Source organism: Vidua macroura, chromosome 6 (genome assembly GCF_024509145.1).
Source record: "Vidua macroura isolate BioBank_ID:100142 chromosome 6, ASM2450914v1, whole genome shotgun sequence".
Lineage (NCBI taxonomy): Eukaryota > Metazoa > Chordata > Aves > Passeriformes > Viduidae > Vidua > Vidua macroura.
In genome coordinates this window covers 50,335,726-50,348,561 of record NC_071576.1, presented here as the reverse complement: position 1 = coordinate 50,348,561, position 12,836 = coordinate 50,335,726, and the positions used below count along the sequence as shown (strand labels likewise).

Genomic DNA, 12,836 nt, shown 5'->3' with positions numbered 1-12,836 from the left:
TAATCAGCAGAACTTCCCCCAAAAGTAGAACACCAAATATGAACATCTGATGAGATTTGGGGTAACATCTTTGATGCTGACCTAAGACTTACCTGCTCAAAATAGGAAGTTATTCTACACAGTCTTGTCTGTTTCTGCCTAGCATTTATAAACATTCCAAGAACTTGCAGACTGGTCTATGAAGCAGCATAATCTCCCTATGTACCATGAAAGGCTGATGTAGCTCAGTTTGTGCAGTGAATGTTTCAATTTGGGAGTCAGTTTTAGCAACATTTGCTACAACAGTATCAGCAGTAGTGGCATGGATAGGACCAGGATGGTTTCAGCCCTTTGGAGACAGGGAACACAGGAAAAATCAAAGTCCGTGTTTTGGTTGACTCCAGCCAGCCCTTTGCTTTTTCAAGTTGGTATGGAAGGAGCTCCCAGAGATGACAGCAGAACACATCATAAGCAGACACTAATAAGAAGGGCAACTGCATTTGTCTATTAAAACAAGACTTCTCCACTGAAATTCCTCAACTCAAAGACCAGTTCATTTCCATCGCAACAGAAAGGTAGAAGTCTGTCTGTTCTCCTACACCTGAGGGAAGGACTGAAGTTAGGCCACAGAGGGTTGTCACAGAACAACCATCATATCTGGTAAGTTTTCATCTGTTTCTAAACCACACTGAAAATTCACTTACACAAAGAGCAATACAGGTGCATTCTCAGCACTTGGCTTTGGAAGACTGAAAACACCTGAACAAGGTCAAATGCACTGGTGTGCCTGTTCCCCTTCCATTTGCCCTGGAACCAGGAACCCCTCCAGGTGAGCTCCATCACAGCTTCAGTGCCCACAGGTCTGGCAGTCACCACAGAGGGTGCTTCTAAACCAGGTAAAAAGGGATTCTCAACATCCTACAGGAATTCTCTGAGGCCAAGGAAACGAGATCTGTAAGTTGCCCTGTAGTTTTTTGCAACTGCTTTGCAGTTTACTCTCCCTTTCTTCCTGAAGAGGAGGCTGACAACTTGATTCCTGAAAGCACAATTTATAGGCCAGCTTCAAAGCTATAGGTCCCTCTAAGGCTCTGGTTGGGGAATTCACATCAAAGACGATGTGCACATGTTGTTCTGATGCCAGAAAGGACGGTTGGTAGAAATCTCTGTGGATTTGCTACAGTCCCCAGTACAGGGATTAAATTATGCACTGAAGCTGTCTCTGTAAACTGCAGGAGACAAAGAGAATAAATGGCATTGCAATATCTCATAATCAAAGCCTGGCACAGCTCTTTGCATCAGTCTCTTGGAAGCTGTCAGGGGATTAAGAGAAGGGACATATGTCAAGATACCCTCAACTGAAGGGACAGAGCAAAAGTTGGTTTTGTTTGCTTTTAAGCCTGTCACCTCTGCACTTTTCCAGAGAAAAATATCTTAGTGCAAGAGGTGTACAGCATCGTGATGGGAAGTGAGCTTCCTTAGTTTTTGCACAGCATTAAAGAAACACAATACTTGGTGATTTAACCCAAGTTGAGTTAATTTTGATGTGCAGGTGCAGAAGGAGCTCACACTTACAGTTTGTGCTATTACCTATCCAAACCCAGTACCATTTATGGTGGCCATATGAGGATCCAGTGGAGAAAAATTTAAAGACAAGACTGAAAAGAACTTTAGATGCTTTCTAGGAACAAAGCACAGCAACTGGCAATAGGAAAGACAATTTTCCTGCTACCAAAACACTACCCTGAAGTCACCATTAATTCTCCTTCATCCACTACTACCATCAACATCCCACTCCTTTGTTTAACTCTTTCACAAGGTATTTTTTGTACTGGGACATGAAACATTGTCGTTTCCCAGCTATTCCTTCTTACCCTCTCCACTACAATTTAGGCCAAATCCTTTCATTGAAGCATTTTGCTGCTTTCCAAGCTGATGCATTTGAACTCTTTGCATCTTTTTACTACCTCTCATTTCCCACCACCAGGCTGCTCTCCACCCTCACCTTCGGCCTCTTACAGCTTGCTTGCAGATACATCTCTGCCATGATTTTCTACAATCTCACTACTCACCTTAGATTCCTTAATCTCTTCCTTCTTTTAGTGCTTCCTTACGCTACAGCTCCTGGTAAGAGGATTCAATAAAACATCATTGTCCTTCAAGTTTACACCTGGTAACACAATTTCACCAACAGCTGCTCCAAAAAATGCTAATTCTGTTTTTTTTGGAGGCTGTTTTCCACTCTTTGTAAGGCAACCAGGAGCACTGACATGTAAATAACAAGTCAACAGTGCTCAAATGTGCATATACTTTCTATATGCACTTACTTTTTACACATATTCAATACTTTCTGGTTTTATTTACTTTATAATTAGCACTTGAAGTTATTCCACCATCTCCCAGCAATTTCACAGCAGCTTTTATACTCTTACCTCCCTCCTACATTTACCTGTAGTTTAACATTCCAAGTGTGGTTGTTGCACAAGATACCTCAACAGACTTGTATTAAAAATGCTCTTTAAAATTCCAGAGCTTTGAACTAAAAAAAATTCTCAAGAAGTTTTCATGGAAAGTTCATCGCGGTTGGTTCAATTCAGCTGCAGTTAGATGCACCTTTTCAAATAATGGAAAAAAAAATGTAAAGGGGTCAGACCCAATCAATACAGTTGTTCAAACAGAATTTCAGGCACTGTGATGTGGGGATTTTTTTGTGCTCTTTCTTTGTACTGCTTCACTATGAAGAAAGGTTGCTTTTGCTAGTAGAGCAATAAAAATCTTAGCCTTTTGAATACAGCCAAATAACCAGTGGGAATCTTAACCAGATGTGGAAAATATAGCAATTTTTTCATGTTTTTCTTGCGCATGGCTTTGTTCTTTTTATAACCACACAGTACATGGGCACACAGACACACACACAACACAAGCAAACACTTTAAAATACCCACAGACAGACATAAATCAGAGGGTAACATCACATCCTGCTTTCTGCATCTTCTAAGTTTTGACACCAGGTAAATCTGGTCTTTCCTTCATAGAACATCCAGAAGTTAATTGCTAAGACACCTGGGAAATATGTTGTTTCCTAGTGGGGAACTGATGCTGATATAAAAAACATACACATATATTTGAAGATCTGGAAGTCAGAGGAGCAAATGGTGCAGGGGGAAAAATAATGGTGTGAAGTACCAGAATGGGTTGGGAGTGCTCTGCCTTCTCAAAACACCAACCCCACCCTCCAAAGGCTGTGAGGTACTCAAAACCACCCTGATGGGCCTTAAGAGCTTTTTGAAGTAGCAGCATACAAGTTTAGTAGCATCCTTCAGTAGCTTTTCCTTCCACACCTAAGGTACTTTCCAGAAGAGAATCTCTCAGTAGTTTCCTGAAAAACCTTTGGATCTACTTCTGGTGGGTTTTGTTTGTGGGGGGCTTTTTGTTGGTGGTGTGTTTTTTCCTTCCCAAGTGTTCCAAAACAGCCTGGATGTCTCTAAGTACTGCTTACCTGCCGAGTCCTTTAAAACAAACAGCATAATACAGATGCACAAACAGTGCTATAGCTCAGCAGGATTCCTTGCAGCCCAGCAATCACACAAACTTAAAAATAATATTGAAAAACAAGGGATGGGGGCTGTTGTGCAAGTCCAAAAAGGTGAAAGAGATGTCAATTACAACTATCAGGCTGTACTTTTATAAATGCAGCTGGGCAGTAAAAGTTTAGTAACTTCAGCTGAAGAAATTGGAAACAGCTGTATATGAGAAGAGAATTCAGCCTAAAATTTTTGCTTGGTATAACATTACAAAACACTAATTAAAATCCAGCACAATCAAAAGAACTGACACTGTTTTCTAATGAGTGAGTTCAATTAGTTCCAAACACTTCACTGTTTAATAGGTGGAGGGGAAAAAAAGTCCACTTTCTGACCAAAATTATATTGATCTGCAAGTTAACAAAATTTTTTTCTAGTTTTAATATTAGAAAGTACCCTGAAAAGAGCATGTAGGTTCAAACAATTTTTTTCTAGTTTTAATATTAGAAAGTACCCTGAAAAGAGCATGTAGATTAAAAGAAACAGAACTGAAAAAGGAAACTGACATACACCAAACACTCCATGCATAGGAAAACTAGTCATTACTATTTAAAAACTACACCCATCCTTACAAAAGATGGTCACTAAAGAACAGCATTTCACATATTCAACAAAAAGTTTTGGAAGAAAAATTACCTTATAATTTTTTTACCAAATATGGGATTAACTACAGACATGACCAAAATCTTTCCATCAAGACTGGTTTTGTTGAAAATGTCAATGATGTAACTGTTCAGGGCAAAATCCTTCTCTTCCACACAAGCTTGAATGAGCAGATTTTGTGTGTGTGATCAAAGGAAAGAGAATGAACATCTGTCCCATGCTGCAGAGCAACACTGCCTGTGCTCCTTCCCCTTCATTGCTTTGTTGTGCCCCACAAAAACAGGATGAGCACATCCTAAAGCAGCTCAGCCCCCGATTTCTGCCACTCACATTCCAAAGCCAAGGACTCACAGGCTCAAACATTCACCCTCGAGTTTGTGCAGTCAACACTAAGCCACAGAAACACTTTTAATTGTTTTTTTTCCAGAAGAATTCAACATCTCCAGTGCTCTCCAGCAACTTGGGTGTCTTTTGAGGGAATTGCTGGAAAGTCAAACGCTGCCAGTGAGCTGCAGCTTTGCCAGTGCCCACACATTCCCCTCAGCCAACACCTCACTCCTGCTATTCAAGAATAAAGACAGATTTCATCAATACTTAGAAAACATTACTAAAAACAAAACAAAACAAAAAAATCAATTAATAATAATAATCATCATCAAAATGTAGAATTGGTGTAGAGAGAGCCTGATTCAAATCCAGTAAAATAAGTGCAAAACTGGGGAACTTCAATGGGACTTGAACCAAAGAAGAGTAAAATGTGATAAAAGCACAAATGACTCCGGATTTCCAACTTGTTGGACACTGATAAGAGAGCAGACAAGACAGAGGCAATAGGAAGCATTTATGTTAATATTTTAATCTATACACATACCACTTTCCAAACGGTTACATTTTATTTAAATTAATGTTTTCTTTCAAAATATTCATTTATGCTTTCAAAACTTTTTTATAAAGGCAAAAAAAAAATCATTGTTTTGGCAAAAGGTTTTGAAGTTGATACTGGCAGTATTGAGGTAAAATAGATTGCATTAGCTAAATATATACTTTTAAGAATATTTATGAGTATAGTGTTAATATATGATGATTTGTCTTAAAGTCTGAAACACAAAGGTCAATTCCAAGGGGTTTTTAGCTGCTACTTGGATACAGGGAATAAACAAGTTAGTGGTTTCACAAAATACTGCAGAAGTATTTCTCATCCAGAGCTGAATTCAGCTACTAATTACATAACATCGGGAAGTTTTTGCATGTCTTGCATTCGATGCATACACAGGGTTTTTTAAAGTTGCAGCAATACATTTAATCTTATTTTCTCCTTATTTTAACCAGCTCACCCATTGCTCTATGCAGAAGTACAGCACAGAATTTCAAAGTTTGGCAATGATAAGCACCAGGTGAACATACACAGGAAATTAGCAGGTGCCACATTCCACTTGCTTTGCTGTTTCTAGGATAAATACTAGACAGTACATCATATTGTAATGTCTATTGAAAAAAAATCAGAAGAAAAATATGTATTTACTAGCCAAATGACACATTGTAATTGTTTATTGCTTACTTCTCATATTTTAATTAAAAATCATCTTCTTTCACATCTCAACTTCAAAAAAAAATTTGTTAGCTGTTTGTTAGCACTACTTTCAAGGGCAACCTAGCAAACTGTGGATTGATACCAGCAAGGTAATAATCTGGCATCAAAAAAAAGGGAGTTAAAACTGGCTTTTGTTATGGCTTTCTTGGGAAATTTCAGCTACAGTGGTTACTAATATTTAGAAATTCAAGATAACAGTTCTTGCAATGGATTATTTAATGGGCAAAAGGGTGGGTGATTAACTCTACAAAAATATTCAATCTGAAACACCCTTTCACCAAACCTGTCACGCATGTTAGCTCTATCCATACCCTGTGAATGTGCTTCTAGGTTTACTCAAATTTGCAGGGTTTTTTTCATAAAACTTTATGATGTGCATCTGAGCCTGAGGGGGAAGTAACAGCATCTTTTAGTATCTATGCAAGAAGTGTCTTTTAAAATGAATTCAGCCCTTGATTAAAAAAAAAAAAAAAAACCTAAAATACATAGCTCTAAAAATACATTGTCAGTATTTTACAGAGTTTATTAAAAGTGCCATTTATTCATATAAAAAGTGTGAACTAAACTGAAGTAAATAAAAAATGATCTGCAGTTCTCTTCATTTTCATAGAAAATCCCCCTATTATTCTCTGAATGTCTTTCCAGAAGAAGGTGTCACCATCCAACGAGTACAAACCATCCACAGAAACCTGGAAAAGAATCTCCTCTGTCTTCTACGCGATGTCAGAAAGTGGGATTTTCCTCCAGTCTCACGTCAGTGCTCACTTACTGCTTTGGCTGGTGTGAAGAAAATAAAACATGGTTAAATACTGAAGGGAGTCAACCAATGCCAAGCAGTAACAAATTGCTGGGAAGTTTTTCTTTTTTAAGCCTTTTGTAGTTTGACAGAAGGAACAATTCATACAGACATGTTAAGCCAACAATTATCTCATAATGTCACTGATGCTCAAGCTCCTGTGTCCCCAGCACATCACAGCTACTTTCTTTTTCTGAAGAAAACGTAGCTTTATATAAATATATATCTGTAACTGTATATCTATGTGTATATATTTGTACAGACATGTGCTAGACATGTTTTTAAGTCAGTCTGCAACCACAGAGTGGTTGGGGTAGGAAGGGACCTCTGAAGGTCAGCCCCAGGCCCCTGCTCGAGTCTCTGGCACTGCATAATTATTTGAGTTACTCAAGCAACACTCTTTACTACTTCATCTCTGCTTTATCTTCTTGTTCAATTTCAGGCAATAAAATTAAGCCAAAGAAAATCAGAAAGGTAAGAATAATATAAAAGGAAAATATGGATGCATAGCAAGTGTCTTAACTAGGGGCACACTCAGCACTTGCATACAATATTTACACCTTTTACTACTTCCAATTTCAAACAGGGAAATCTCTGCAAATCCTACTGAGAAGAGATACAAATAGAGATGTTTCTTTGTAAGGACAACAAAATTATCACAATTTCAATACTTGAAGTGGCAATATAACCTAACCAGAGAGAAACCCAATCTTCTATTAACATGATCCAATGAAAGGCAGGATCAAAGTCAAACACAACACTGCAGAATTAGTTACAAAGGGCCAAATTTTCAGCTCACCTCAGCTAAGACTTTGATGCCAGCTCATATGTAGGATAGCAGCCCACAAAGGAAGCCCCTGCTTGTACAAGGGTGCACTTTGGATTCTCTCTTTGTACACCCTGAGCAGCCACCAGAGTACAGAAGGCTGCTGAAAACCTGGCCCCCTGTTACCAAGAGCACAGATGTCTCCTCCCTTCACCACAGCAGGACTGAGGAAGCACCTCACCTGCAGAGCGACAGCACTTAACCAAACACTTCACCAGCCGATGTGTTAGCTCTTTAGAAGCAATGTTTACAAGGACAAAAGGTTCCTGAAAAGGTAGCTGCATGCTTTCATTCGGATGGAATCTCGGTTTAGTAAAGAAGTTAAAATTTAGCAAGCCACAGCACAGGCACGATGGCAAACCAGACACACTAAGAGCAGTTAGTTCTTACTTGGAAGGTGTTTAAACAAATGTGTAGTGAAATCCATTGCTTAAGGGAGAGTGAGGTGGCTGTGGTACAGAAGGTGAGGGTGCTTTGGGTGGATAGGTCAACTGCTGAGCTAGAAGGGATCACACACAGGAATTAGGCTGCACAATCAAACATTCACATCATAAATGGAGTCACCTGAATTTTCTACCACCTGATTAGCAATGAATGAGGTGCTACACTGTTTTAGTCACATGGAACACAAGGTAAACAACATTTCTACCTGCTGCTTTTTTCTACTCCTTGCATCAATTAAACAAATAAAGATTCCTATTTGCATGAGAATATGGACAACCAATCTTAAGATGAAATTTCACCAGAACATTATGAAGGCACACAACACTGACATACTCTCATCAGCCCTGCTTTTAAAGCTTTTGAAGCTCTGGACCAGCACCTATATTTGCTAACTCAATTTCCAGACTTCACTGAGGCTGTACAGGTTTTCAACATTTTCTTTGTTATATGCCAGTGAACAGAAACTGAAATAATATATAGAAAAATAATGTTTACAAAATTACACATACATATAACATTTTGCTTAGTGCAGTGGATGATACAGTAAATACATTTTCACATCTCAGCTTGAAAATACAGGATAAAGAATACAATGATTAAAACTATCCTTGTTTATAAACCAGAGTAATGGTATAGTATTAGAGGACAATAATCATAAAATTGAAGAAATTGAAACTCGATCTAAAATTCTGCTTTCACGTTTTGGAGGGCCAAAGCACACAACATATGAAAAGACTTCTTAACACTCTTGTACTTGACTTTAATCTTCCAGATTCTTGGCATGATTTCCACTCAAAAGGTTGATTTTTTATTAGGAAAAGAGGAAACTCTAAAATGCTAAGATTAGATAAATGTACAACTTATCTTAAAAGATCTATATTAGCATAATATTCTAACATAATTGCTCACTCTTGAAAAATGGACGAAGTTAAGCTTCACAGTCTTTTTCATAAACAAGTCTTTGTAAAACAATCTACATAATTAGTTTGGGATTTTCAGATGTGGTCAGCTGCATCACCAAGGAGCAAACAATAACCCATACTTCAAAAATCAAAGTACAAAAATAAGAACGTGAAGAAATCTGTAATATGAGACTAAATGAGAATGTAAAATCAGCTGTGCAAAGTATCAAATGCTTTTCTTTTTAATCACCTTAGTTCATCAGAAAATAGGCCATAACTAAAAAATATAAATTCTTTTCTGGTTTGTAGATTTTCTATTAAAGCCAAACCACTCTGGTTTGGTTTTTTGGTTTTTTTTTTTTTTTTTTTTTTTTTTTTTTTTTTTTTTTGTTGTTTTTTTTTTTTTTTTTTTTTTTTGAGAATACCATGGAAGGTGTTTACTTTTAAAGGAGTAAGAAATAATTGAAATCAAAGCAAGACATGTTTCAAGAAGTGAGTTTTTGAGGTACAAATGTGGCAACAAAAGCTGTGCACAAACATACAAGTTTGGAATTCCTTAAAAACCTTAGTCTTTGGCTACTGTGTTAGGGGTTTCTTTAAGTGTCTGAAAGACAAAGGAGGCAGCTGCTCTGCTTCACAAAGAAAATTAAACCAAAACTTATCTCACAACTGACTGCAAATTTTCTGAAGCAGCATTTAAACATTTCAGAGCCAATACACACTTTAATACCCTCTTTGAGGAAAACTCAAGAATTAAGATTTTTGTTGTTACATATATCTAAAAAAATTAAAATATATAAATAAAAAAACTTATAGTAATGAAATGTATACTGAATTCACTACACAACATTAAAAAAAAAATCAAACCTATTTCAGTACTGTAGAGTTACTACAAGTTATGGCACACCCCGTAGAGTTACTACAAGTTATGGCACACCCGGAAGTAACTTAATTGGCCCCAAGAAGACCTCTGAGTAGGGCAGGCACTCTGCTCTTGTTGTAGTGACACAGAAGAATAATATCAGGTGCTGGCTGTGTTCATCTGGGCTGATCTTAGCCCAGATGTGTGACCTTTTCCCAGCAGAAGCTAGAACTCAAGTGGCAAAATGCTCCACTGGCTCATACCTAATGAAAAAAATTCCCATTCCATAACCAAAGGAAGCTGTTAGAAGGTTCTGGTCACTAGAACTGGGACCAAAGTGCATGTGGAAAAGCCCTGTTGATACATCAATGGCCTGAAGGGCCACAAGGTTACTCCTGAACTGCTCCCATGATTTTACAATTCTGTTTTTCTGTTTGTTTGGTTTAGCTTTATAACGTCTGGCCTCCTCAGTCAGTTAAATTACCCACAGAAACTCTCTGAAGTCTCAAGATTCCTATCTTGGAAATGTATTCCATCCCCTCAAATGCCATTGCCCTCAGGTTCAGCTGGCACTGCACCCCTGAGTGTACAGCCACATTCAATCAACACTCTCACTGCAGATGCACGTTACGCATCCCGATGCTGGAATAATCTGTCTTTAATGGGAAGGTCTCAAGGGCTGCTGTGGCAAAGAGCCGTAAGTTTAAACTGACAACTTTGGATGAGAAATGTGCGTATTTTTTCTCCATCATAGTCAAAGTTTCTATTATTTCCATTCTCCACTGGAACAGTGAATGGTGCCAGTTATAAATGGCCAGTCAGACACTTGGGGAAATCGCTGCTGCATGGATTACTGTGTGATACAAATCTCTTGACATTTCTTACTTATTTCAATATAAAGCAATCAAGAGTGAAATTATCATTTTTTTAGCAACATATTGCAAAGGATCCATTAATTTCAAGGCATCAAGCAGAATTCCTGCACAGCTGTCTTGCTCTGACCTCTCATCCTGGTCACCAGACATGCCCATCCCCATTTTACAAGGTCTTTTTCAGCCTGTTGTCACACAGCTTAAGCTGCAAATGATTCTAGCCTCATCTCCATCACTGGACCAGGGGATATTTCTCTTTAAAAAAAAAATTTAAATCCTCTTTCCTTGATTTTTTTGAAGTCACAGATCAATTTACTTTCAAAAAATGAACATAGAAATATTTGATTTAATGTAATTATAGAGAATTAAAATGCTAATTTTTTTAGCACTATTAGTTAGAACAAGTTTCCAAGTTCTGAACTTACTGATCATAGTATTTTGCCTCCTTTACCCTGTCCACTGGAGGCCAAATACTCAATGTAAATCATTAGCCCCTCTCCATTTGTTACCTACACACACTTTTCACTATTTTGAATATGAATGACTAAAACTTTCTCTTATGCCAGGAGTTCAGCAACAGCCCCACACAACTTGAGAAGCTGGAAAGGAATAGCTGTTATTTGTAAATAACTAAGCATTACCTGCTACCTCCTTGCTCCTCTGAGAGGCTTCAGAAGCCAGAGCATATGAAATGGTAATGATGCGCTCCTGCTCCTGCAGCTGTGAATCTAAATCAATCGAGTTGTGTTTGTCCTGGGCAACAGTAGGCTGCAGATTGTGCATACTGGGGGGGAGAGTGAAAAACAACATTAACATTTGCAAACATAAAGAATCCACCATGCAGATAAGAACGAGCTTGGATTCAGACAGCAGTTTTCAGATCTCATCTATCAAGCTCCATATTTTATTGCAGTTCTTTAAAACAGGGTTGGTGCTGTATGCAAATGCCTACAGCACACAAGGAAAAATGACACAGCCACTACACATTCAGTCACAATTCTTGCATAACCTTAAGAACATCTGGAAGTCCTTTTTTAGAAATATGTTTAATGTGCTGAAATGAAAGCACTACAGAAGTGCTATTTATTTGAAGTTGTTAGGAAAATTCCTTGCTCATGCTCAGAGGAAAAGGAAAAACCTGGTGGTCCTCAGGTTATACCCCTTCCAAAGAAAGAGCAGGTACCTGATGTATCAAATTCTGGAAATTGAATGTTTCAGCTGACTCTGTTAGCTGTAAATAGCCAAAAGTGTTGTTTCACAACTCCATCTCTCTGGCCACAACAAACTTACTCTCATGCTGACTTCTCTTCTGCTTTTTGCCAGCTTTGTGCCTTTCCTTCCTCCTCACTCTCATCTACAAGTTGTTTGTTAAGGACTTACTACTGTTTTAGGACTCTCTAAACAAGAAAATGGACATATACAAAATTCATCAGTATGTCTTCTACCTTGTTTTAAAAAGCAGCTCTACGTATGCCATATAAATTCTGAGTGCATTTTCTCAAAGCTACAAGTTGCATTCAGGAAACAGAAATAAAGGCTGTTGTATGATGTTAGTTCTCAATGTTTAACATGAGCACCTGTGTAAGATTTGGAAAAAACCCTAAAACCTAACCTTGATTTAGTAAGAATATTCTTTATCTTTTCTGCTTTACGCTGCCTTGCCGCCAGTTCTTCTGTAGAAAGAGGCTCCTCTGGCTCCAGTTCAACATAACGTTCTGGAATTACAACCTTCTCAGGTTTTGACAACTGTAGAAAGAAAGAAAGCATCGAGTTTTCAATAACAAAGACTTAAAAGAAATTGAGATAAATCCTCCTCAATGGGAGAACACAGTGAAAAAAGAATAAAGCATGGATTTTCACAGTCAGTACATGTACCTAACATTAAACACTTCTTCTGTATATATAGCTGATGCCCTTTCAACAGTGTTCCCTCTGATTCTTTTTACTTCAGAAGATAGATTGAACAAATATTTAAAGGGATTACAGAAGAAATCAGAATCAACAGAAAACCTTTCTTCAGCTCAGGCTTAGAGCCCAAAATAGGACACTGCCTAAAGCTGTTACAGTAGAAAGAAGCAACCACTCAGAGATTGATTGGACAACCTGAGATATCAGTGTCATGATATTTGTGTCATGCCAGCCAGAACTTCCTACATCTGAAAGGAAAGATCCCTGAAAGTTTTAACCCAGGGTGTCATTCTTTTGAGACTGGATAATCTTCTGTGAGCAGCAGAGGGGGAAAAAGGCAAACAAAAACATACTACACTGTGTGATTGCAAAAACACATTGCATAAATTAATTCTGTAGACTGCAAATTTTAATATGACTGCACAAAAGCTAGAAACAATTTTTTTTGCTAGGGTAAATTACTTTGTGGGAA

The 12,836-nt window shown here is 37.9% G+C and overlaps 1 protein-coding gene across 1 annotated transcript in view; it reads right to left on the bottom strand.

The window, feature by feature from the left end:
* Positions 1–5,003: 5,003 nt before the first annotated feature.
* The window catches only part of PLEKHA7 (pleckstrin homology domain containing A7), a 145,221-nt gene continuing 137,388 nt past the window's right edge, over positions 5,004–12,836 (bottom strand). Inside the window, exons 25-28 of the mRNA XM_053980581.1 lie at positions 12,069–12,202; positions 11,098–11,240; positions 7,767–7,875; positions 5,004–6,531 (exon numbers count right to left, since the gene is read on the bottom strand). Coding sequence (XP_053836556.1) covers positions 7,778–7,875; positions 11,098–11,240; positions 12,069–12,202 — 375 coding nt within the window. The 3' untranslated portion in view covers positions 5,004–6,531; positions 7,767–7,777. The remainder of the gene's footprint in view (positions 6,532–7,766; positions 7,876–11,097; positions 11,241–12,068; positions 12,203–12,836) is intronic.